At 40.1% G+C, this 23,822-nt stretch overlaps 2 protein-coding genes across 6 annotated transcripts in view; both read right to left on the bottom strand.

Moving 5' to 3' along the window:
* The window catches only part of NCOA3 (nuclear receptor coactivator 3), a 1,019,275-nt gene that overhangs the window by 203,123 nt on the left and 792,330 nt on the right, over window positions 1–23,822 (bottom strand). The gene's annotated exons all lie outside the window — the stretch shown is intronic.
* LOC121929919 (translocating chain-associated membrane protein 1-like 1) overlaps window positions 17,644–23,822 on the bottom strand; it is a 25,721-nt gene continuing 19,542 nt past the window's right edge. For all 4 annotated transcript variants that reach the window (XM_042465936.1, XM_042465935.1, XM_042465933.1 and 1 more), the window contains 5 exons: window positions 23,372–23,442; window positions 22,943–23,047; window positions 19,091–19,234; window positions 18,659–18,816; window positions 17,644–17,884 (listed from right to left, as the gene is read on the bottom strand). In XM_042465936.1, coding sequence (XP_042321870.1) covers window positions 17,811–17,884; window positions 18,659–18,816; window positions 19,091–19,234; window positions 22,943–23,047; window positions 23,372–23,442 — 552 coding nt within the window. In that variant the 3' untranslated portion in view covers window positions 17,644–17,810. The remainder of the gene's footprint in view (window positions 17,885–18,658; window positions 18,817–19,090; window positions 19,235–22,942; window positions 23,048–23,371; window positions 23,443–23,822) is intronic.

Here is a 23,822-nt window from a genome sequence, read left to right on the forward strand (position 1 = left end):
TAGAAATAAATACCAATACCATCATCATCATCATCATCATATACACATACACACACACTTTTACATTTATTCCCATGAGTGTTTCCACAGCTTGTATTTTACAATGTCCTCTCGTTTTCTTCCTGGAACGTCCTCCATTTTGCCTGGCGGTCCTCCTTTGAGGCGAGGACAAGGGGTCACCCTGCCATGGGAAAGAAGACCCTTACCCCAAAAACACACATGAAGGGGGAAAGAAGACACCCTCCATTTAATAATATAAAGGGGGGTGCCATGATTAAACCCTTTCCTCTTCCTCCACCCCACACACAAAACCTGAAAAAGTGTGTGTTGGTTTGTTTGTGTGTTTGAAAGACTCCTCATGCTTTCTCCTCACAGCCTGCCCTGAGTTCGACTCCTACCACAAACCCTCAACCCAAAGACGCCCCCTCCTGGAACAAAAAAGCATAACCGCACTGTATTGTATATTGTGTGTGTGTTTTGTTTAAATTTGTAACCCATTTTGTGTCCCAATATATTTATTTATAATACACACACACACACACATATATTTATTTATATAATAAATTACATTTATTTCCATGAGTGTTTGTTTTTGTTTTTGTTTTTGGTGGGCATAGAGTAACGAAGGATTATTGTTTAGGTATTTCATCTAAATCATTTATGTATATTATGTATTTGTTTATGTAACTTTGTAAACCGCCTTGACCCTTTGGAAAAGGCAGTATAAATATAAATAACATTTATTTTTTTATTATTATTATTATTATTATTAAATTACATATTTGTTTATGCAACTTTGCAAACCATCTTGACCCTTTGGAAAAGGCGATATATATATATATATATATATATATATATATATATATACACACACACACACATAAATAACATTATCATTATTATTAAATTACGTATTGGTTTATGTAACTTTGTAAACCGCCTTGACCCTTTGGAAAAGGCGGTGTGTGTGTGTGTATCTCCTCCTGCTCAGCCATGGAAAAGATGACCTTGGGCGAAGTCACACTCTCTCAGCCTCAGAATGGCACCAAAATACTGTAAAACCCCACAAACTCTGGTGAAAACATGGCAATGCAAACCCCATCAGAGGGTTTTCCTGAAAGTGGGAATACGGCTGGAAAGCGCGCAGCCACAACCTCAAAGAGCATTAATAACGACAGCAAGCGGCTCCTGAGGCTGGCTCCCCTCGAAGGGGTGGCTCTTTGGGGGGACGAAGCGGGTCTCCTGGCCCCCTTCCCTCCTTTCCCCCCTCGCCCTCCGCCGGACTCACCCAGCGCGCCTCTCGTCTCTCTTCCTTTCACGCTCAGCTCTCCGCCGCCATTTTGATCGCTCGATTTAAAATAGGAACCAGCCTCCTCTCAGGAGGAGCAGCAGCTGCCAGCTAGAGCGACGCGCGCGGCATGCCGGGACTTGTAGTCTCTTAGCGCCGCCCCCTCTAGGGACGCGGCATCTCTGTGAACTCCAAAGGCTCGACCCACGCTTGAGGCCCCGCCCCCTCTTTCTCTCCGGTCCCGCAAAGCCCCTTGGGAATTGTAGTCTCTCTGCAATTGGCTTCATTTTATTTTCCCAAAAGGGAATCTTTTTTGCAGCAGCCTTGAGACTCTAAGGCGGCTTCCCGCAGGGAAAGATCCGAGGCTCAATAGTGCTTTGTCTGACTGAGGTCTAAAAACACACTGCAGAAATAATGCAGTTTGAGGCCAAATTGTAAATAAACCATATGAAATTAACTGAGATATATAAGTGTGTGTGTGTGTATTGAGACATTCCCAGGATTCCCTAGCATTGGCCCATTCAAGAAAAATGTAACACATTCCTAAATAAAAACTAAAAACACTACTAATACGTATTAATAATTAATATTAATAATTTATTTATATATATAGAATCATAGAATTGTAGAGTTGGGAGAGACTGCAAGGGCCATGATCCAGCCCAACCCCATTCTGCCATGCAGGAACTCTCAATCAAAGCATCCCTGACAGATGGCCATCTGCTTAAAGACCTCCAAAGAAGGAGACTCCACCACTCTCTGAGGGACTTTGTTCCACTGTCCAACAGCCCTCACTGTCAGGAAGTTCCTCCTAATGTTGAGGTGGAATCTCTTTTCCTGTAACTTGCATCCATTGCTCTGGATCCTGTTCTCTGGAGCAGCAGAAAACAAGCTTGCTCCCTCCTCAATATGACTACCTTTCAAATATTTAAACAGGGCTATCATATCACCTCTTAACCTTCTCTTCTCCAGGCTAAACATCCCCAGCTCCCTGAGTCTTTCCTCATAGGGCAAGGTTTCCAGACCTTTTACCATTTTAGTCGCCCTCCTCTGGACACGCTCCAGTTTCTCAATGTCCTTTTTGAATTGTGCCCAGAACTGGACACAATATTCCAGGTGGGGCCTGACCAAAGCAGAATACAGTGGCACTATTACTGCTCTTGATCTAGACACTTTACTTTTATTGATGCAGCCTAGAATCGCATTGGCCTTGTTAGCTGCTGCATCACATTGTTCACTCATGTTCAACTTATGATCTACTTGGACTCCTAGATCCCTTCACATGTAGTCTTGTTCAGCCAGGTGTCCTCCATCCTATATCTGCATTTCATTTTCCCGCCCTAAGTGCAGTACCTTACATTTCTCCCTGTTGAATTTCGTTTTGTTAGCTTTGGCCCAGTTCTCTAGTCTGTTCAGGTAATTTTGAATCTTGATCCTTTCCTCTGGGGTATTATCTGCAAATCTTACAAGTATGCCCCCAATTTTGTCCTCCAAGTCATTGATAAAGATGTTGAATAGCACTGGCCCCAGGACAGAGCCCTGAGGGGCCCCACTGGTCACTTCTCCCCAGGATGAAAAGGAGCCATTGTTGAGCACCCTTTAGGCTCGGCCAGTCAAATATATCACTATATATATATATATATATATGTAACTTATTAATTGATACTATGCTACTAATACTAATACAATAAGTATTAATTAATACTATATATATATATATATGTTAATATATAAATACTATTAGTAATTTATATTAATAATTTATACATATATAAATATTAATACAATATTACATTACTATATACTAATTAATATATACACTATATATATATATATATATATATATATATACACACACACACACACACTATATGTATGTATGTATATGTGTGCGTGTTAAGCTTTTATTTGGGAATGGGTGGCCAGCTTTATCTTATTTTATTTTACTTTTCCCTCTTTGTCTTTTTAATATAATTTTATAAGTGAATTTTTAATTATTAACTATTGTATGTGATTGCTGTTTGTTGACGTTTGATCAGTTGATTGTAATAAATAAAATGAAATGGGGATGTCCTACGTTTTTCTCGAATGGCTCAGTGCTGGGGAATCCTGGCAACGGTAGTTTATTGTGGCACCTGACCTCTCTCTCAGAAAAGGCTAAATGAATCACAAAATCAGTTCTGTGAGACATTTAGCCTTCTCTGTGAAGGCTCTTCTCCAGCCCTAACTGAAAGAGAGAAGAAGGATGCATCTGAGGAAGTAGACTCAAGTCTAAGAAAGCTCATGCTGGCAACTTTTGTCTTTTAGTATGCAAAGGGATCTTGCAGCACCTTTGAGATTAACTGAAAGAGAGTAGAAAAATACATCTGAGGAAGTAGACTCGAGTCTAGGAAAGCTCATGCTAGCACTTCTATCTTTTCGTACGCAAAAGGATCTTGTACCACCTTTGAGACTAACTGAAACAGAGAGAGCTCTTCACATCCTCAAACAAGAAAAGAAACACAGCACACCTGTTGCAGGTCAGTGCAAAAGCTTCCATCAGTGCTTAGTAGTCGTGGCAATAGGCCTCCCCACTAACTCCAATGTGAAATGCCTGAGGTCGGACAACATTTGTTAGCCTTGCTCAGTTAGCCAAGCTCCTTTCCCCTAACTGTACTATCTATACAGCTTAAGAGAATCAGCACTTCAGAGCACTACTGTAGAGGAAACCCGTGGATTTTGGGGAACAGATCCTCATGGATTTTCCTAAATAAGTATTGGACAAAGTGTAGCCCTCCAGATTTTGCTGAACTGCAGCTCCCAGCATTCCTAACCATTAGCCATGCTGACTAAGGATGCTGAGAGGTGTGATTCATTAATATCTGGAAAACCACACATTGCCTCAAGTCCACCATGAAATTATATCCAAATCACATCAAAATCTGTGGACTTTGTAAGAGAATCCACATTTCACCATGGTGAAAACCATGGATACTATATAAGTGACGACTGCTGGACTAGCACAAAATGAGGACTCAGATGACAGTATCCTTATTAACATATGCAGGACTTGAAATAGGCATATCTTTATTAATTGCGGCTGTGTGGTGATTCCCTGGGAGCAAAGCCCTGTGCGTGGCTATTACTCTCAGGGAGATCCCTTTAAAGAACTATATTTTCCGCTGCCACCACTCAGTGAATTAATTCCTTCCCCACACACACTGAGACTTGTGAGGAATAGAGAGATCTAGTTTCCTTTCTTGCTAACCCACAGCAATCAGTGACCGAATAAGGCACGTGTACAGGAGTACAGAGATAGCAGATGCTTTTTAAGAAAGAAGTTTATTTTAAACAAAAGGATAGAATAGGATAGAAAGAAGTTATAACACTCTTGCAAAGCCCCTTTTGCCTTGCAGGTCAAAGAACATAGTTACAGAATTCATTCCAGGCAAGCCATTGTTGAAAATAACAAAAGGCCTAAACGCACTAGCTAACACATTCCTAACTACTCACAACAGATGGGATTTGTAGTCCTTTTGAGTTCCTGGATGCAGGGAGGGCCCCCTGGCCTCTCGACCTGCATTCCCTTGAGTCTGTGTCTCCCAGACTCAGAGAGACAGCATCTGGTTTCCCCCTCAGGAGAGGTTCCAGGGAGAGACAAAAGACCGCATGGCTCCACAAGTCCTTTTAAAGATTTCCTATAGAAAATTCTTGAATCTCGCGGTCCTACTCTCTGATTGGTCAGTTAGACCTTACATCAGCTATGATGTCACAGCTCATTAGCATGTGATGTCATCTCTCATTAGCATGCACCTCCTCCCAGATTAACCCTTTGTGTTCAGGAGAAGTTCCCAGATGGCTGGAGACCCAGCCATCACAGGCTGTTAAGAGTCTTGGTGCAGAATAGCACATGGTTCCACATAATGGTCAACCCATCTGCCAGCCAATAATACCTCATCCTCTGCCCACTTGATGTGGGAAAATCTGTGTGATGGCACTTGGGCAGAAGCCACTGCATATTTCCCACTGCCGTATGTCTGTGTCTGTGTCTGGCCCCAAACTGGACCTGCCCAGAATTCTTCAATCCCCAAAATCCCTTAGGGATATCTTTGACATTGGGGAATGGGCATGCGGAACTCTGTCCCCCTGAAAAATATGGATCTAGCCCACTGCCAATATTGCAACCCCAAAAGTTGTGACAAGTATAAAATATTCACATACCAAAATTGTCCAGCCATTCCAACATAAGTATATATATACAGCTGAAGCAGGAGGAGGAAGGGAGGGTGGGGGAGACTGCCAAAGGAAGACTGGCTATGTCTCACTTGAGAAAATAGTTAAACTGTATAAGGTACTGATATACTCTCCATCTGCATCTGCACTGGGGTATTCCACATCCAACCAGCCTTCTGCTTGCCTGGCTATTTTTGTATTTTTAGAGAACCCCCACTGGGCACATCACTGCATGTGAGAAATATCTACCATGAAGCACTGATGACCATGGTCCTTTGCCTCTGCCCTTGCCATAGCTGGCAAGGGGGCACTTCTTGTACTTCACAAACACATCTTTCTCATTTTAATCACCACCACTCAATTCTTCTCCATAGAAGAAACCGCGGATTCCTTGTTTCTTGTTACCGCAGAGGTTCAAAGGACACAGATCCTCATAATTTGCACTGATACTTCCCAAATCCATCCACCTAAGAAAGCTCTGTAACAAATGTTCACAGTTAAAAATCCACACACACACAATCATAATATATTAAAATTAATTATCTGCCTTTGTTTTTCTGTATAAATGCTTCACAAAAGCCAATAGGAAACTACACCTGAATTGGAATGATCTACTACATTAGAGTGATTCACCAAATTAAACTTCGCTTAGAGATCTGTCTTAATATACTTCCCTGCTGTAAACACAAAGAGGTAAAGGGGAAAAAATTAGATTTCAATGGATTGGGGTCAATTGGGGCTTGAGGATGGAAATGCACACGAATTTTGCAGCATGGGAGGCTTCACCTGAATAGCTTGCACCTGTCCTTACAGCACACCTGTGCTGTTTCCTTGTGTGGGTGCACATGTTTTGTTCTTTAGCTCTTTTACTGCATGACATTTAGAAGTCTACCCACAGTGGTAGAAAATCCTCAGCACTTAGAATGTGATAACTGCACTTCAGAATGCATGAGGCACAAACACCAAAAGGAAGCCAGAGTGAAGGACACTTAAAGAGTGAATATGATAGCTAGTGATATACAGCATAGCTTAAATTAATAACGTTTGTTACTGTTGCTTTGTGTCTTCAAGTCGTTTCTGACTTATGGCGAGCCTATCATGGGGTTTTCTTGGCCAGATTTGTTCAGAGAAGATTTGCCATTGCCTTCCTAAGGCCGACAGCATATGATTTGCCCAAGGTCACTCAGCCAGTTTCAGTGAATTGGCTGAGCCAGGAATTGAACCCTGATCTCCACAGTCATAGTCCAACACTCAAACCACTATAACTAGTGATAAAAGACAGTGGGAGTTGTAGTCCAAATCATCTGGAGTATAAAAGTTCTCAAACCCCAACCCTAATGTAATCAGTAGCAGTTAGGCAGCAGTTTCAGAGTCCTGAAGAGGAGAAATGGCTGTACTTGATCAGAGTTGAGGGTTGTAGGTGCCTGGTTCATTCTGCTTTTCACATTATCAGTAGGTTTTTAGCTCACTAACATAAAATAAGGTTTGCATTCCTTTAATTCTTAACTGTGTGAATGCTGTTTTAGAAATGCACATTTTATGTCTGGGTTGGGGAAGCATAAATAGTGCTATGTCAGGATGGAGAGAACATTTCTCACCTACATTCCTCCCTCCCTCCTGCAATATAGGTACACAAATTATGGATTTTATCTATATGAACTGAAATTTTAAAATGTTTATAACTACCAAAGTGTTTTTAAAATAAGCTTAATGTGAAAAATACTGTAAACTTCTTTTTCCAAGTTTCCAAGTCAAGGGAAATAAAAGTTAAGATACAAATGTCTTAAAATAAATAATAAGTGAATGAGCTGATGATGCAAGTGGTTGCAAAAATCCAAACTTTGTATGCTCTGATGGAATCTGTGGCATTCCCTGGGAAGCCCAGAGGATGCGACCCCTCCCAGGATAGCAATGTTTACCAAGATTGAAATGTGATAACCCTACTGGCAGACCATAGGCTTATGACTTGCCTTCTGGTAGACAATGCTTTATCCGTGATTGGATAAGCCCATGTTGATTCGGCTGAGACAGTGTACACACCTTGCTCCCCCTTGCTAATTAGAACTCTCCTGAGTACACATTGGTCCCTGATTCCTTTAATTGCCTTCTGATGTACAGTGGAGATAAGGTGAAACCTAATGTTACCTTGATGTCAATAAAAGGGGCTGGCCAAGACCTGGCCAGCTAAGCTTTGCACCCCCATTCCTGTCTCTGCGTCTCTCTCTGCCGTGACAGGAATCTGAGCTTATCATGACTGATCAATAAGCACTTCTTGGGGTTATGGTGAACAGCTTGATTAAAATGTAAACTCAGGGTTCAACAGCAATGAAACAGAGAAATCCATGTTCGGCTTAGCCTTAACAGAAAAGGAATAACAAGTAGAACTGACAAAATCATACTGCCCTTATATTTATTTATTTATTTATTTATTGTGGGACCACACATGGAATATTAAATAAAGTTCTGGTCAGCACACTTCAGGAGGATGTGGTGGAACTGGAGGCCAGAGAGTGCTCCCCTGTGGTGAAAGGCTGCAGCAAGTATAGCTTAGGGGGGAAAGCAAACAAGAGCAGGCACAGCAGGAGTGTAAGGAGCCATGAATGGTGTAGAGAACATGCATAAGAAGCTTTTCCTTCTCCTGTGGAAGCAAAACCCAGGGTCATTCACTAGTGCTGAATGGTGGGAAATTCAGGATGGTAGCAGAGGAATTTTATTCATGCAGTAAAAGTATGGAGTTCACTAACACAAGAAGTAGTAGAATTCAAAGATATAGCTGTGTTAGTCTGTAGAACCAGTAAGTAGAGAGCTCTTGGAGCACCTTTGAGTCTAAATGAAATAAATTGGCAGCATGAGCTTTCGTAGACTTTATTTCTTTCAGTTAGTCTCAAGGGTGCTACAAGATCTCTCTACGTACAAAAAGTAGTGACAGACATCAGTTTAAAGTCGAGAGGGTAAATTCCTGAGGAATGGCACTGTTAGAGGAGCTTTTATTATGACTGTGTATATTGCCCCGTTCAGAGGCAAAATGCCACTTAATATTACTTGTTGGAGAACACAAAAGAGAAGAGTGTGATTACACTCATGTTTCTGCTTGTGGGCTCCCCAAAGGCATCTGGTTGAGCACTGTGAGAACAGACAGCTGGATGAGACAGGGCTTTGATTTAATCTGGCACGGTTCTTCTTATATTCTCATCTGTGGGACTAGGTAGGATGATTTAAAGGTATATTATAAAAGTTTATACAATTATGAAAATAGACAAAGAAAGATCTTTCTTTCTCATAAAACACCAGTGTTCAGTCTCCACGCTAAAACATTTAAAACAAATAAAAGATCATGCTTCCTTACACAGTTCATAGTTAACTTATGGTATCCATTGAGAAAGTCAGTGGTCATCATAAGCTTTAATGGCAATTTAAAAAAAAATTATACACATTTATGGAGGGTAGGTCTGGCAAGAGCTATTACCGAATGGTCCTTCAGAATAAAAGATGCCTAGGACACACAGCATAAAAATGGTACTATTTTCATTCCTTGCTTCTGGCATAAAAAATAATATATTCAATAGGTAGATCTTTAGTCTGATCCTTCTCAAGAACTTTATCATTGTTATTGTGGATCTGAAGACAACTGAGTGCCCAAACACTGGATCAATCCCAACAAAAAGGCCAGAAAGGTGCAGACAAAATGGTACAACTACTACTCCAAGATCCATCCACCTTTCACCCCCCCTTCCTCATATTAAATTAATGTAAAAAGGACTGTCTGAGGCACATAGCTGCAAATGTGCCCCCAGTGCAAGGAAATAGTCATATGAAGAGATCCAGGACCATATCTGGGGATCTGGAAGGCGCAAGAGTATGTAGCTACAGAGAGATCAGTCAAGATGCATAATTCCTTCACTGATTAGTGCGATTTTGGGTGATAAACTTTGTGTTTACAAGTAAACAGAAATCCAAGAGTACCTTTCTCTGGGAATAATATTCCTTTGTCCAGAGACATTTGCATTGATTGTCCAACCATTCCTAAACCCCCATCCCATTCTTCTCTCTTGGAAAATTCACTCTAATCCTGAATTCTGCCCCAGGATAGGTTTTGTAATAGAAATATCCCTGCGTGGGCACCACCAACATGGCCTTGCTTAAGGTTAGACAAACCCTTTTGTCTGCTTGACTCCTCAGCTTGCTGGCCACATCATAATCCCCAGGCAGCTTGCTGAGCCACTTAACTTCATGGTGTCCCCCCAATTGGAGCTCTGCTCCTGGAATCAGTAGAGTATTGACCTCTGCATCCCCTTAATTTACTGTCTGCTACCGCCTTCTATATTGTTCTTGGATGTGTGCATGAGAGCGCGTCTTTGCATGGATGGTGACTTCCTTCCGATTAATAAATAAAACTAATTTGTACCTCCCACTCAGAAGTTCTATTTTTGGAATGGGTATACAGGCTAGATCTTCACTTTAGTTGCCCAAGTTCTCTCGCTTCTTTCAACTGATCTTCTGCATTGAATATTAATTGTAGGTGCCCTTCTGGGACACATACATTTGGGTAACAGACCCATAAAGAGTACAGTCAGAGGCAACAAAAATAATTGGCATATAGACACTATGCCAGTCACTCTTTGCATGAAAGTTAGCACTTGTATAGACAGGCTAGATCACCACTTTAGTTGTCCAAGCCCTCTCAATGCTTTCGATTGAGCTAATAAAATTTCCTCATTGAATATTAATTGTGGGTGCCCTCCTGGGACCCGTGAATTTGGGTAACAGACCCATAAAGAGCACAGTCAGAGGCAACATGTGGGTCATACAGATGGTCAGGGAAAAGTGGCCAGAGGCCGCTCCACCCACGATTGCTCAGCAATTGCCCAGGGACCATTACAACTGCATGGCCTGCTCTTAAAGTGGGCTGCTGCTGCAGTCCTATACGGGCAGCCGGTAAGGAGCGGCTTTTTGCCGATCCTTTTGTGGCTGGATTTGGGCTGCTTTAGCTGGCCTTGGCACGGCTTCCATGCAGTTTGGGGGCATGCATCATTTGAACATTACACCCCCAAAGTGCCCAGAAGGTGCCTGTTTCATGACATGGACAAAAGAACTGGTATATAGACACTATGCCAGTAATACTCTGCATGGAAATTAACACATGTGTTTTCAGAGCCCTTCACAGAGCTCCAAGTCATCAGAGCCATTTAAAATCTACTAATGAGGAGAGTATTAGTTATAGGTAACCCTTTACCCACAAGGAATCTTAGATGAGCATAGCTTTACTTGCAAATCAAACTCATGTATGAGCTTTCATAGTCAGATCCTGTATTTTTTAAAACTGCCCGATCAATTATTTTTGCAGTGTGTTTTAGAGCTCTGTCTTGGATCTGGATCAGTGGCTTGGTACTGGCAGAGACCAGCTGTTGGAGGAGCTGTGTTAAACTCAAGAGTGGATTTGGTTTGCATACAGTATAATTGTTTAAACATGACAAGCAGGCTCTGTGGCCTCTTTAAAAATGAATAACCACTCTACAAAGGTCTGCAGAAGAGGCCAACTCCTTTTTAGCTAGGAAAAGGGGGAAGTTAAGGCCCATAAAAACAGCCTTGGAGGGATGCTTTGCTCTCCTGTGGATTAATGTATGGCTGTGAACAATGATGGGTTCATTTGCTGCATTGTACATACAGCAAAATGCAATTGCTGGGTTATGAAGATGAACAAATAATTGGGGGAAATGTTTAGAACAAAGCAAATAAGGTATAGGTTTTAAACTAGATTAGAAATTAGATAGAATTAGAATTGGAGGCTATCCACTCTAGTATTCTAAATCATACATGCTATTCAAAGCTGGAGGCAGTAGTCTGATGATTTTCAAATAGAGAAAACTTACAGCCAGTTTATGTCCACTACATTTTCAAAATTCACTGACCAGATGAATGACCCAGTCAGAGATAAAATTAAACTGCCAGAATTTAGTCTTGACAATTTCATGCTGGCTTCTGCTATCACTGTTTTATTAAGATGTTTAAAACCAATAATCTGTTGTAGGATCAGTGCTGATATAAAAGTTAGCCTGACTAATCTAGTTTATCACATCCACCTTAATTCCCAATGCAGATATCAGGTGTTCATTATTTTTACTCTCACCTCTTCTAAATAGGGGTAGGGTTGAGATCAGTTTCTTTTGTTTTTGCCATTTTTGGGACTGATCATTTGATTAGGCGATTAAAGTAGCAGTTCTCCATTTGAAGGCCTGTTACTTAATTTGTCTTTGTAAAACCAAAGGAGACATACCACGTGTGTCTGTCAGCAGATGAAGCATATATCTGTTTCATTTATGTGTACTGAAAATTAGACAACTTTAGAGTTCCCATATGTTTTTGGTTGGGAAGTCTAAACAGAATATTGGGGGGGGGGAGAGGAAGAGAGAGATTACATTTCAACTTGGTGAGCACCATTTTAAAATAACATGAAGGTATTTTTCCTGCACCCAGTTCATGGGTCTCTTGAAAGCCCCTCCATGGACCCCTGGTTAAGAATTTCTGCTTTAAAAGAAATCACTTTTCTGCTGGGTTCTCCTGTCTAGCAAGAGCCACATGATGCATTTCCTCTACTCCTAATTCTTTCCCCCCTTTCCCTTTATTAAAATATTTATATTCTACCATGAGAGCTCAGGGTAGTACAGTAAACCAACCCAAAGGGGAAAAAAATCAGAAACATTTACAGAACGCCTGTACCACATGCTTCAAACTGTGGTTGTCCTCTTCTGGACACACCACCAAAGCAAGGACACCTTGGATACTTTTTGATTCACCCTGTATATCAAATTCTGCTATTTACAATGTTTTACAATTTAAAAATAAAACCAGAACTTTATGATGACAAACCGAATGTCAGCAAGATATTGAACCTGTGTATTAAATATACTAAAACAAGAGAGCCTTCTCAGTGGCCACTCCTGCACTCTGGAATTCCCTTCCAGGGGAGGCTAGGCTGGTCCCCTCCCTGCTTTCCTTTTGCCAGCAGGGAAAGACATTTTTCTTTAAGTAGGCTTTTAATGGTTAAGCAGGGAAGGTTCTTATTTAGATGAGTGTTTTATTTGTTCTTAACTTTTGTATGGCTTTTAAATGATTTTGTACTGTTTAATGTGGGGGTTTTAAAATTCTATTGAAAACATTTTTAATTTGCTAATTTTGGATGCTTCCTTGGGTCCTACTCCGAGAGCAAGGTGGCATGTAAATGAATCAAATAAGTAAATAAATAAAATTAAAAGCTGGCTTTAGAAAGCAACAAATTACAAACAAATTTGCATTCTTCTACCCTTCCTCTGCAGCCTTCAGTTCCACTTGAAAATCAGCCTGGAGGACTTGCCTAGCCCTCAAACTGGTTTTGTGGTGCATAGGGATCTGCAGTAGAGGAGAAATTGACACACACGGCTGTTTCCATTGACAAAAGCAGTTCAACCAGTAGCCGTACACCATTGGATTATGGTCAGTTAACAGCAATTCATTTCAAAGCAGATAATATTCACATACACAATCTGATCTGAGTTTAGGAAGAGTCATGATAATTACTGATGGGGTCCAGCTTGGAGAATACTGATGCATTTGTCTCAGATGGGGTAGCAATACTGTATTCATTCAGACTGATTAACCTTTGGAAGCTGTTTGAAGAGCAGAATTTAAAGGATATACAATAAATGTTTATTTGAGATAAACACAAGGGATGCATTTGAACATTTTAAGTATGCAGTCACTGATCTTTTCAAAAGGTGTTGCTAGAACATTTTAGATGTTTTTATAAAGATATCTGTACTGGGTTAAATAAAAATTAAAAAATAGAATTAAAGAAAATTAGTAAAAAATGTGAGAAACAGAAGGTCTATACAACAAACCCTTTCCCAGGAGAAAGTGATGAAGCAAGCAGAGTCTTCAAAAATTTAGTTTTATTTTACAAGTCTACAGACTTGGGTGAAACAGAAAAAAATCATGAGGCACACCCATTATGAGTTTCACACAGAGACATACACACACACATTCACAAATGCTTACACCAAGATGTGTGTAGGCATTTCCATCAGGTTTTGGTGGTCCCCTGTCCAATTTAGGCCCAGGAAAGGCCTTTTTTTGAAACAGGAAAAGACTTCTCCTCACTTTAGCTTCTAGGCCAAAAATGGTCCCAGAACGCCCCAAGACAGTGAAAATTCCCCCATGCCTCCTAGAGAACATTTGAAGGGGGGGGGGGGATTGCACAACTTCTTTTTGTGCACATAGGTGTGGGTCCCCTAAGGTCTCCTACAGGGCTAAAAGCAGCCCTCTAGCTTTGGACAGTTAACTATATCTTAGGTTCGTGGACTAATCTATGAACACAAAACCTGAGTTAATATGCATAGAACTGCACTGCACAGCTTAATGCAAAGGTTGGTACAAGGGGCAGATGTAACATGAACTATAGATACAATCAAGATCTCACTTTGTTCTGCTGTTTTAGTACCACCTATGACATCTATATATCAGAAGTAAGTATCAGAAATATCAGAAAAACATTCACATGTAAGAATGTTTTAAAAAATACAAAACAAAAATCAAATGGACTGATTCACCAAATCCATCAAATGTATCCTAAGCCAGAGGCCCACTTTTTAGTTAATGCATTTGATAGTACAGAAGACATCCATCAGTGCAACAAAATGACACAGGACAGTATGATTATTCAGTTTCCTATGATCCATGATGCAAAGGGACAGATTTTAATTCCCAATGCAGATATCACGTGTACACACACACAAGCACCCATACACAACACACTTGCATTTAAAGTACATTTTAGGTACTGTAACATACACATGAAATACTTCAATTTAGCTTTTTCGGTTTTTTAAAAAGTGATATTTGTAAGTGTAAAGGTCTAGGAAAACTCTCTACAACCACTTCTAAAGAAAATGTTTAAAAATAGGAATATACAGTAAACGTTTTAAACAATATACACTTCATCCTATAATCCCTCAATGTCCACAGCTACCATCCTGAGGATGCAATAGGAAAAACTGGATTCTGGCTTGTTGGAGAACAGTCAGAGAGCTCAAGCATGCTGATCAGCGAAAGCCATATCATGCTGAGCAGCAAAAGGGAGTGAATGCTTATCAAAAGATTTAAATTTTCATCACAACTGCTCAGAAGAATTTTATTAAATAAGGCAATCATTACACAAAGAAACTTTATTGAAATCATAAAAAAATATATTCTAGTTTCATGGAAAAACATTCTCAGTAGAAATATACAGGATTACGAGGAGTCAAAGAAAATCCTATAGTTAGTTTGCACATAGAACAGGTTGGCAAATGAGAAAAATGGTCTCAAATCCTGAATATTATTTTGCATACAAATAAAATGACTGTGTTAAGGAACTTCATACAAAAGGTCTCATTACTGTATCAAAAGAATAATTTTCTATGTGCAGAGATATAGAAATATATATATGGTTGAATTATTTATTGAATGCCAAAGAAAAATAAATAAAGGCTTAAATTACTTGATTCTCACAGGAATATGGTCATGAGTAATTTCACCTCAGGATTGAAAAGCAGATAATCTTGCTTCCTGAACCAATCATAAGCAACCTATTCACCAACACTAAAGTGGCTGTCCCTATCCTGATGTTAAGCATATCATGAAGTGTCAAACACTTTAGAGCTGGCATACAGGTAACTGGTTGCATATAGAATGACATGCTTGTCATTTGTAGCGTTTTAGGTAACATACACATGAAGTACTTCAATTTAGCTTTCTGTTTTTTAAAACGGGAGTCAAATATTTTAAAGTGTTTTGCTGTTGAATCCTAATGAAGGATCTGTATCAATATATTCAAGACATTTATCCCTAATATTTATTGTATAAACTGTTGTTTCAAAGAGCACAAAGCTTTCACACTGAATGCAATGCTAGGAGAGGCCCATTCATACTACAGGTACTTGCATGTCAGATGTGTTAAAATGAGTTGGGTAACAATGGTGAATCTACAGCCCTCCAAGTGTTGATGAAGTACTACTGCCCCCCCCCAATTCCTCAGCATGACGGGTTAAGGTTTATGAGAACTGGAGGTCAATGTATTGGTTCCTGAGCCCCTCAGAAGGGGAAACCTTGTGCTTATAGCCAATGCTTGTGTGGGTCTATATCAAATTATTATTATAAACCAGTATATGGACCAAATCTTTGTCATGTGTTAGGCCAGCTTTTATAGAACCATTCCCCAGAATGGCCTATTAAAGGAAATGTTAAAACTTTTAGATCAGGGTGGGCAAAGTGCATCTCTGCCTAGTAATTCTCACACCCTAGTCCCACCAACCCTACCATCACACACAGCCAATGGTAAGGGATTATTGGAGTTGTAGTTTTTAAATAATCCATTTTAGATAACTGAAATGAAGGCCAGGAAAAAGCTAAAATAAAACCTATATAACTTTTGCCAAGTGGCATGTGGAATTGGTGAAAACAGCTATAAGCTAAGGATAAAGGGCTTTTGTCAAACTGATTACTCTAAAGTATTCCTGCTGGTCTTAGAATGCATGTACAGGATTGAGCCTAAATTCAATTTGTTCCAGGTGTTTACAGAAATGTTTTCTTCCTTCCATTTTCCAGGAGGCAGCTTGAGTCAACAGAAGGGGTGGGAAGCCTGCAGACAGTAAGCTATTTGTGGATCTGCCGATCTAATAGTGCTTTATACTAGTTTAAAAAACCTAAAACACTGCTTCCTGCAATTTTAGCAATCTGCTTTTCAAACCAGACAGTTTTAACCAGTTTATGGCATGGCAAGGAGAGCAGATTTTAATTTTTTTAAAAAATTGGAGGGGTAGTGCAAGCCACTTGCAAGTACTCAACTGATCCTCTGGATCCCAGCAAAGGTTGTTTGCCAAACAGTAGTTGTATTTAAAGATCATGTACCTCAACAATGTACTATTGTACGCACACATGAAAATGAAAGGGTCTGGTTTGAAATCAATTCTTCTGGTACGATGGAGGAACAAACTATGGGTTGGAAGTACATGAAGAGAGCCCACTATTCTGTATAGTAAGAAATAAGGAACTCAAGATTTGCTACTTTACATATGGCCAGATAGTGACTTACATACTTGAACAGACATTCTGAATTTATCTACAGCTCTGTATGTTAAACATCCATTTGAAGATATGATTCAGTATTAAGTTTCATGAATCTATTAAATCAAGGGAAAAAACTTTCAGCATCACTTTAAAAAGCATCTAATGTCCAAATTTTCCTTACAAGCCTTCAGAAGCCATTTATATAAACCCCAGCTATTCAGATTCTCAACTTAGAAGGTATGGTTAAATATCAATATTTGACTTTAAAGTACTACGTGGAACTCATTCCTTGATAATACAGATGGTGAATTATGGTCTGAAATCTTGAAGCTGGATTGGGTCTATGGCAACTGCTTGCCAAACCCCTAATCCGCTGTGGCGCTGGCCAAAAAAAAGAGTGGTTTTCAACCGCTCCTTTTTCAGTCACAGAAAAGCTGCCTTTAGTGGCTCTTCTGCAGCCCCATGGCACCTTCCCAGCTTGTTGGGGGCTTGCCACGTGTAACCACCACAACCCCAAGACACCCAGAAGCTGGCTGACATGTGGCCCCTCTGGGCACCTTCAGAATGTCATGGGGGCATGTGGTGTGTGCATGCCATGCCCCCAAGCTGCCCGCAAGGTGGCTTTTAGTGCCGATCTGTACTGGCCCTATGTTGAAATGGCTGTTTTCCAAAGTGATGAGATTAAATTAGCAAACTGTTACTCTCTAAACATTGCCTTTAACCAAAGAGATATCAGCACTTAATGAACTTTTTAAAAAGCAAAATGATTTTAATTGCCTCTTAAGCAACATTTCAGACAGTAAATAATTATTTTTCATGAAATCCTACAATAAAAAAATAACTCTAGCCCAGAATTTGTTTCTAAAAACTATCTGATAGATTTAAATTAGCTGATAATGCTCCAAATAAAGGATGTGTATGACTTGTAAGCCCTCCCTGCGCCTATTCCCCTAGCGCTGCAGCACTGTTCTTGCAAGTGAGAATACAAAACATTGCATTAAAAAATTTGAAACAGTTGAGAAAGTGAGCATCATAATGTTAAATAAGCTAAACCCATGATGAAGTAAATTTTGTTTGATAAACATATATTTAAAAATATATTATTTCAACCAGTGTCTTTTAGCCAGAACAGTGAAATAGAGTGTCTCTTATTGTCTCAGTGGTGAAGGAATTTTTCTTTTCCTTTAATTAAAGTTCTTCTTTAAATCACTGCCCTCTAGTCCTCTACTCTTCACGAGAATTTTGATTTTCTTTTTCTAGGTGATGTGCCTTCTTCAAATTTTACTGCTCCATTGACAAAGTTAGCTATAGCATAATAAGAGAAAAAGAAATAAATATCAGAAACTGTATATAAAAACTAACTACGACAGCTTTCGAAAACATCTACCTAGGCTGCATCTGCACTGTAGAAATAATCAAGTTTGATACCACTTTAACTGCCATGACTCCATGCTACTGAATTCTGGGAACTGCAGTTTGTTGTGACACCAGCTCTCTCTGACAGAAGACTAAATATCTCACAAAACTATAGTTTCCAGAATTCCTTAGCATTAAGCCATGGTAGTTAAAGTGCTACACTAGAGATGTCATTGCAGAAGGGTATGCAATTGCAGCAGACCCAGAGAGCAATTTTCAGCACCTGGACCTCATTCTGTCAGCTAAAATATGAAAATCAAACCAAAGCACAGAAGTGGCAAAAATAAGGTTTAAAAAAGTGGGGTTTTTTTAAGTTTCAAAAGGAGTGTGAGGGAGGTGTTAACAGCCTACAGTATTTATAAGTGAACTGCCACTCCTAAAGGGTTCCTGAAGAGGCAGTTTACATTGGGGGAGGGGGATCTATAAGAGTCAAGGGCTCAAGCTCCAAGCTTTGCCCATCATGATTTCTATATGGATAAAGAAGTTTGGGTTATTGTCTTGTCACAACATCCCAACATTAAGAATATAAACCAGACAAAGTAGTGTATCAGCAAATCAGACAAAAGTTTTTCCTGGCAGATGCTATGATAGATTCATATTCTCTCAATACTTTGTTTTGTGGCCTGGATCAGAACACAGACATAACTACTATACAATACTTACTTTTGCATGATTCTTTTTTTGTTGTTTTAAGCTTTATGTTTGTTTTTTTCTTAGGAATTTGGTTCTGTATATGTTCTCTCCATTTCTTTAACTGGAAATTGATGAATTTCCACATCATCCATGCTTGGGTCAAACATATGGCAGCCAGACAACTGATTCTAATTTTATGTATTAAAAGACAGTTAAAGATTGTTAGAAGTACAAAAACAGAATGAGGTATCAACTTTAAAGAATCAGAAAAAGATAGTCAATTTGCAAAAGCTAAGCAAGTGGCAAAGATATTTGAAAGAGTCTATAGTTATTCATACAGTACTAACAAATAATTGATTTAACATTAAGATTATAAATTAAGTATAAAGCAACTGTAAAAATTTTTTGTAACATCACCTTGGACATGTGAATTTAAAAGACGTACTGAAAAAGTTGTTTTACCTAATAGTGAGTATATTGAAGTTTCCATCTGCTATGGAAAAGCCAGGATTCTCTGCTCTTGCCAGACCAAATCCAAAAGTGAGGACTGACAAAGTCAGTGTCAGAAGACGAGCCATTACAAACAGTAGAGCCCAAAGAGTAAATCTGAAAAGAAAATCACAGGTATATTTCTATGAGTTGCCTCTCAAGCATTCTGAATTCTGATTTTAAAACAAATTTATATATTCTGTTATTTGCACATAATGGTTGTGATCCACAACAGCTTCGCTAGAAGTATTCTGGAGTATCAAAGTGCTTATCTCTTCTTTTTTGAACGTTACTGTCTACAACCTATTGTAGCCACTTCTGAAGCAAAGGGCACTCCTGACAGAACACACAAAGACTCTGTCAACAGTATATATGACTGTTCAGCATATGCTCATCTGACATGAAGGCATTCTACCACCACTTTGTATTTCTATTCTACCATTAATTTCCATTCTACTACTACTATCATTAGTTTTTTTTTTTTTTAAAAAGGCTAAACTGTTTGCATACCTATTTAGCCAAACTACAGGTACCAACACAGACAGAATGCTAGTCAGAGCTGATGTCCAAACTGAAAGAGAAGATGAAATGCCCACACAAGAAGGGAGTAAGAGAAGTGTATGAGACATAATGGCCTGTTACAGACTGACAAAATAAAGCTGCTTCGGGTCTCTTTGGAGATATGCTATTTAAATATGCATGGGTCCTAAGAATCCGGAAGCTGCACCAAAGCTGCACTCCAGGGCTCAGGAATGGAGCGTGGCTTTGGTGCGACCTCCGGACTCTTAGGACCTATGCATCTTTTAAATAGCATATCTCCAAAGGGACCTGAAGCAGCTTTATTCTGGCAGTCTGTAACAGGCCAATGTGTTCTTAGTCTCTTATTACTGCAGCTCATAACTGCAGTCATAGCTACATCAAGCCTAAACTACATCAGCCAGGCCTTCTCCATTATATTTCAAACCCCTTAGCAGTAATCAGACATGATTTTCAAAAAGGGGACACAATTCATTTTAAATGTAGAGTACATAGGAATTAGAGTCAAAGCAAGTAAGGAATAACAATGCATGCTTGTTCCAGCAAAATTCCAATCATAATGAAGTTCATAGGCTTTAGCAACTGAACAATAAAAAGCCACTGCTAAGGCTTGCTAAGTTTACTAATGGAAAGGAGACCTTATTAAATGCTGGAAAATGTACACAAGACTGAACAATTTAGAGAACAGTTTCCTTGATCTTTTTATTCCACTTTCTAGACTTTTTGGTGTGCAGTATATGGAAAATAACTAACTTTCTAGAGGAAGGTAGTATTGACTGTTAAGGAAAAAGAAACATGGGATATACAGTGAATGAAATAAAACTTGTATGTGAGAGTCAGGATGACTCAGCAGAAGCAATTAGAAGCCACACAGGTGTAAAAGGTAATGTAATTAGCAAGTCCTAAATGCCAAGGACAGAAATGCAAAGTGGATAATTAGACACAACTGAGAATTGTTAAAGTGGACAAGGCTAAGATGATGAAATCATTAATTGTGGGATGAACCAAGAGAACCAATGAGAATGGTTATACACGCCCACTGGGTGGAAACTGACAAGAGTGGGTGGTATTTTCCAATGACTATAATAATGGCTATGAATCCCAATGTAGTTTGTGGGTAGTAGTAGTGGAGGAGTATTGGAGTAGTGTTGGATAGTTGTGGGGCTGTATATAGTACAATAAAGTAGATCTTTTATATAAGACTACTGAGTTGTCTGGTGTCTTGGGTGAAGATACAAGAGCCAGCTGGATCCTGAAGAAGTGTGAAGACTTCTGTGGAAGCAAGAGTGAGAAGGCTTGCAGAGTTTGTCAGGGTCTTCAGCCTATTCTCTGTAACTTTGCTGCTTTAGAGCAAAGCTTTAACCACTGACCAAAACTGGTCAGCGCCGGTGCGTAACAAGGTGGTGAGTTCGAGCCAGAGGTGAAGAGCTACAACTCCCATCATCCCTGACATTGACAGCATAGTAGATTTAGTACAGACCAATTTGTGATGGGCAGATTTCAAATAAAAATGTTAAGTTTTGACTTTCAGAAGAAAGGCTCAATAACAACATGCAACTTCAAAACTGAAACGAGCATCTATACAAAACTGAAACCTAAAGCCCATATAAAACAAATAGCTAGTGTCAAAACTTTAAAGAAAAACTTCAGCAACAACAAAAAATAAGTCTTTCATTTAATGCCAGCTCCACAAGTTTGGAACCACTTCTGGAAAGGCCTAGCTCTAGTGCTACAGCCCTGACACTTCCTGCTAGAAGACTACAAATCAGAGCCTTTAAGGCAGGTTTCAAGACCAAAAAGATTACAGTGACCCCTTGGTGTCTGTTGGGGTTTGGTTACAGGTAGGGTTGCCATAACCCGGCTGCAACCGGGTTTTTCCTGGTTTTGGCGGCACCTGCCCGGTCACGGCATGGGTGCAGCCAAAAACCGGGAAAAGCCCGGTTGCAGTGGGGTTGCTAGGCAACCCTCGGGGCCTCGCTGGCCTCCTCCTCCTCCACCGCGCATGGCAGCGCAGAGGAAAAGGAGGGCAGCAAGGCCTGGGGCAGAGGAGGCTGCAGGGAGGCGGCGCCTCTTGGGCGCAGCCGCGCCAACCTCCCCGCCTCCCTGCAGCCTCCTCACCTCCTTCCTGGTCTCCGCGGGGGGCCAGGAACGAGGCGAGGCCCCAGCAATGGCCGGCGGCCTGCTTGCCTCCTTTCTGGTCCTCCGCGGGGGCCAGGAACGAGACAGGCCCCGGCGATGGCCGGCGGCCTGCTCGCCTCCTTCGTGGTCCCTGCGGGGGCCAAGAAGGAGGCGAGGCCCCATCCTGGCCTCCGATCGTGGCGAGGCCCGGGGCCCAGGCAGGGAGGGAAAGCCTCCTTAAGTGGAGGCTTTCCCTCACCGCTTGGCCTCTGCTCCCTGCCGCGATCGCGAGGGAAATGTAGGACATATTGTCGTCATGTAGGACACAGGTTTGTGTGTCCTACATTTGAAAATTTTGTCCTACATTTTTCCCAGTTTGGAGGTCCAGCACTATGGCAACCCTAGTTACAGGACATCCTGTGATTCCATGGATGTTCAAGTCCCATTATATGCAATGTGGTAGTAAAATGCTGTCCCTTATATAAAATGGTAAAAACAAGGTTTGCTTTTGGGAATTTTGTTTTGAATATATTCTGGCTGTAGATGGTTTAATCTGTGGATACAGAGGGCTGACTGTAATATGAATGCAGCTGGTCATTCAAATATCCTGGGGTTTGTTTTTTTTTTTTAAAATCAGAGCTGGAAGGGAAACAAGAACCATCAAGTCCAACTCTGCCAAGCAGAAATACAAAATCAAAGACTCTTGACACAGACAGATGGCCATCCAACCTCTGTTTAAAAACCTCCAAAGAAGGAGACACCACCACACTTTGAGGAAGCCATATACCACTGTGGAACACAACTTACTATCAGGAGGTTCTTCCTGAGGTTTAGGTGGAATCTCTTTTCCTGTAGTTTGAATCCACTGCTCCATGTCCTAGTCTCTGGAGCAGCAGCAAACAAGTTTTCTCCTTCTTCCATATGACATCCTTTCAAATATTTAAAAATGGCTATTAACCATCTCTCCAAGCGAAACATATCCAGCTCCCTAAGCTGTTCCTCACAGGACATGGCCCCAGATCTTTCACCATTTTGGTCACCATCTCCATCCTCCTTTATCTGCCCCATAAGCAGAAAATACTAAAACAAATCAGGATGAAGCATAAGAGAGAGGGGGTGGGAAAGAAAAACTCATTTCACAATAGTAACAACAGTAATAAAGACGATTACCCTTTCTGCTTATTCTCATCACTGAAGTAGAAAAGACGGGAAGCATGAAAGATAAGTTCCACCAGGTAGTGAGGTACCAACAAAATTAGACCCAAACGCTGAAGGCTGTAAAATTAAAAAGCAGGGTTTTTTTTTAATGAAGAACATATTAATCCACTAGTCACTAATATATGAGTTAAGTCAACTAGTTCAGGTTATCAGCAACAAAAATATGTCCAGTGTTATCAAACTGTAGTAGACAGAAATTAGTTGCCAGAATGTGTGTGCATTCTAGTTCCTGCTTGGTTATCATCAAAGGTGATGCCAAGTTTCCCTATTTGTAACTGAAATACTAAACACTACCTCACAAGCTTTCAATAAGGATGAATGATACATCCACTGAACATCATTATGCATAGTTAAAAAAATAGTAAGTTTACAAATACTCACTTAAAAATGTAGGCACCAGATATGTGAGCAATATAAAGGCAGATATAGTGCAACTGTCTTGGAATATCTTCCTAGAAACACAGGTAAGGGGGAAACATGCATGTTAGACTTTGACAAAAAGCCTAGTAGAAACTCTACCGACTTCCTTGTTCCTGGCACTTCTACAGTTTTATATAAACCTTTTTTCTAGTTCTCCACTTCATTCTCACCTACTACTACTACTATTATGAAAAATTAGAAGATTCACAATAACCTGTAAGAATAATATACAGAAATACTGCAATTTAAAAAGCCTCTGACAAATAAAAAATTTTACAAAGTTTTTTATGCCTCCACCCCTTTTGTTCTCTTTGTTCTGTATAGTTGAAAGGTTTTTTTTAGCAACATTGGCATTAGGAGGATGGTGAAAGAGGGCTGGAGAATCATAGAACTTCAGTGTTAGGTTGCAGCA

This window comes from Sceloporus undulatus, chromosome 4, assembly GCF_019175285.1.
Source record: "Sceloporus undulatus isolate JIND9_A2432 ecotype Alabama chromosome 4, SceUnd_v1.1, whole genome shotgun sequence".
Classification (NCBI taxonomy): Eukaryota; Metazoa; Chordata; class Lepidosauria; order Squamata; family Phrynosomatidae; genus Sceloporus; species Sceloporus undulatus.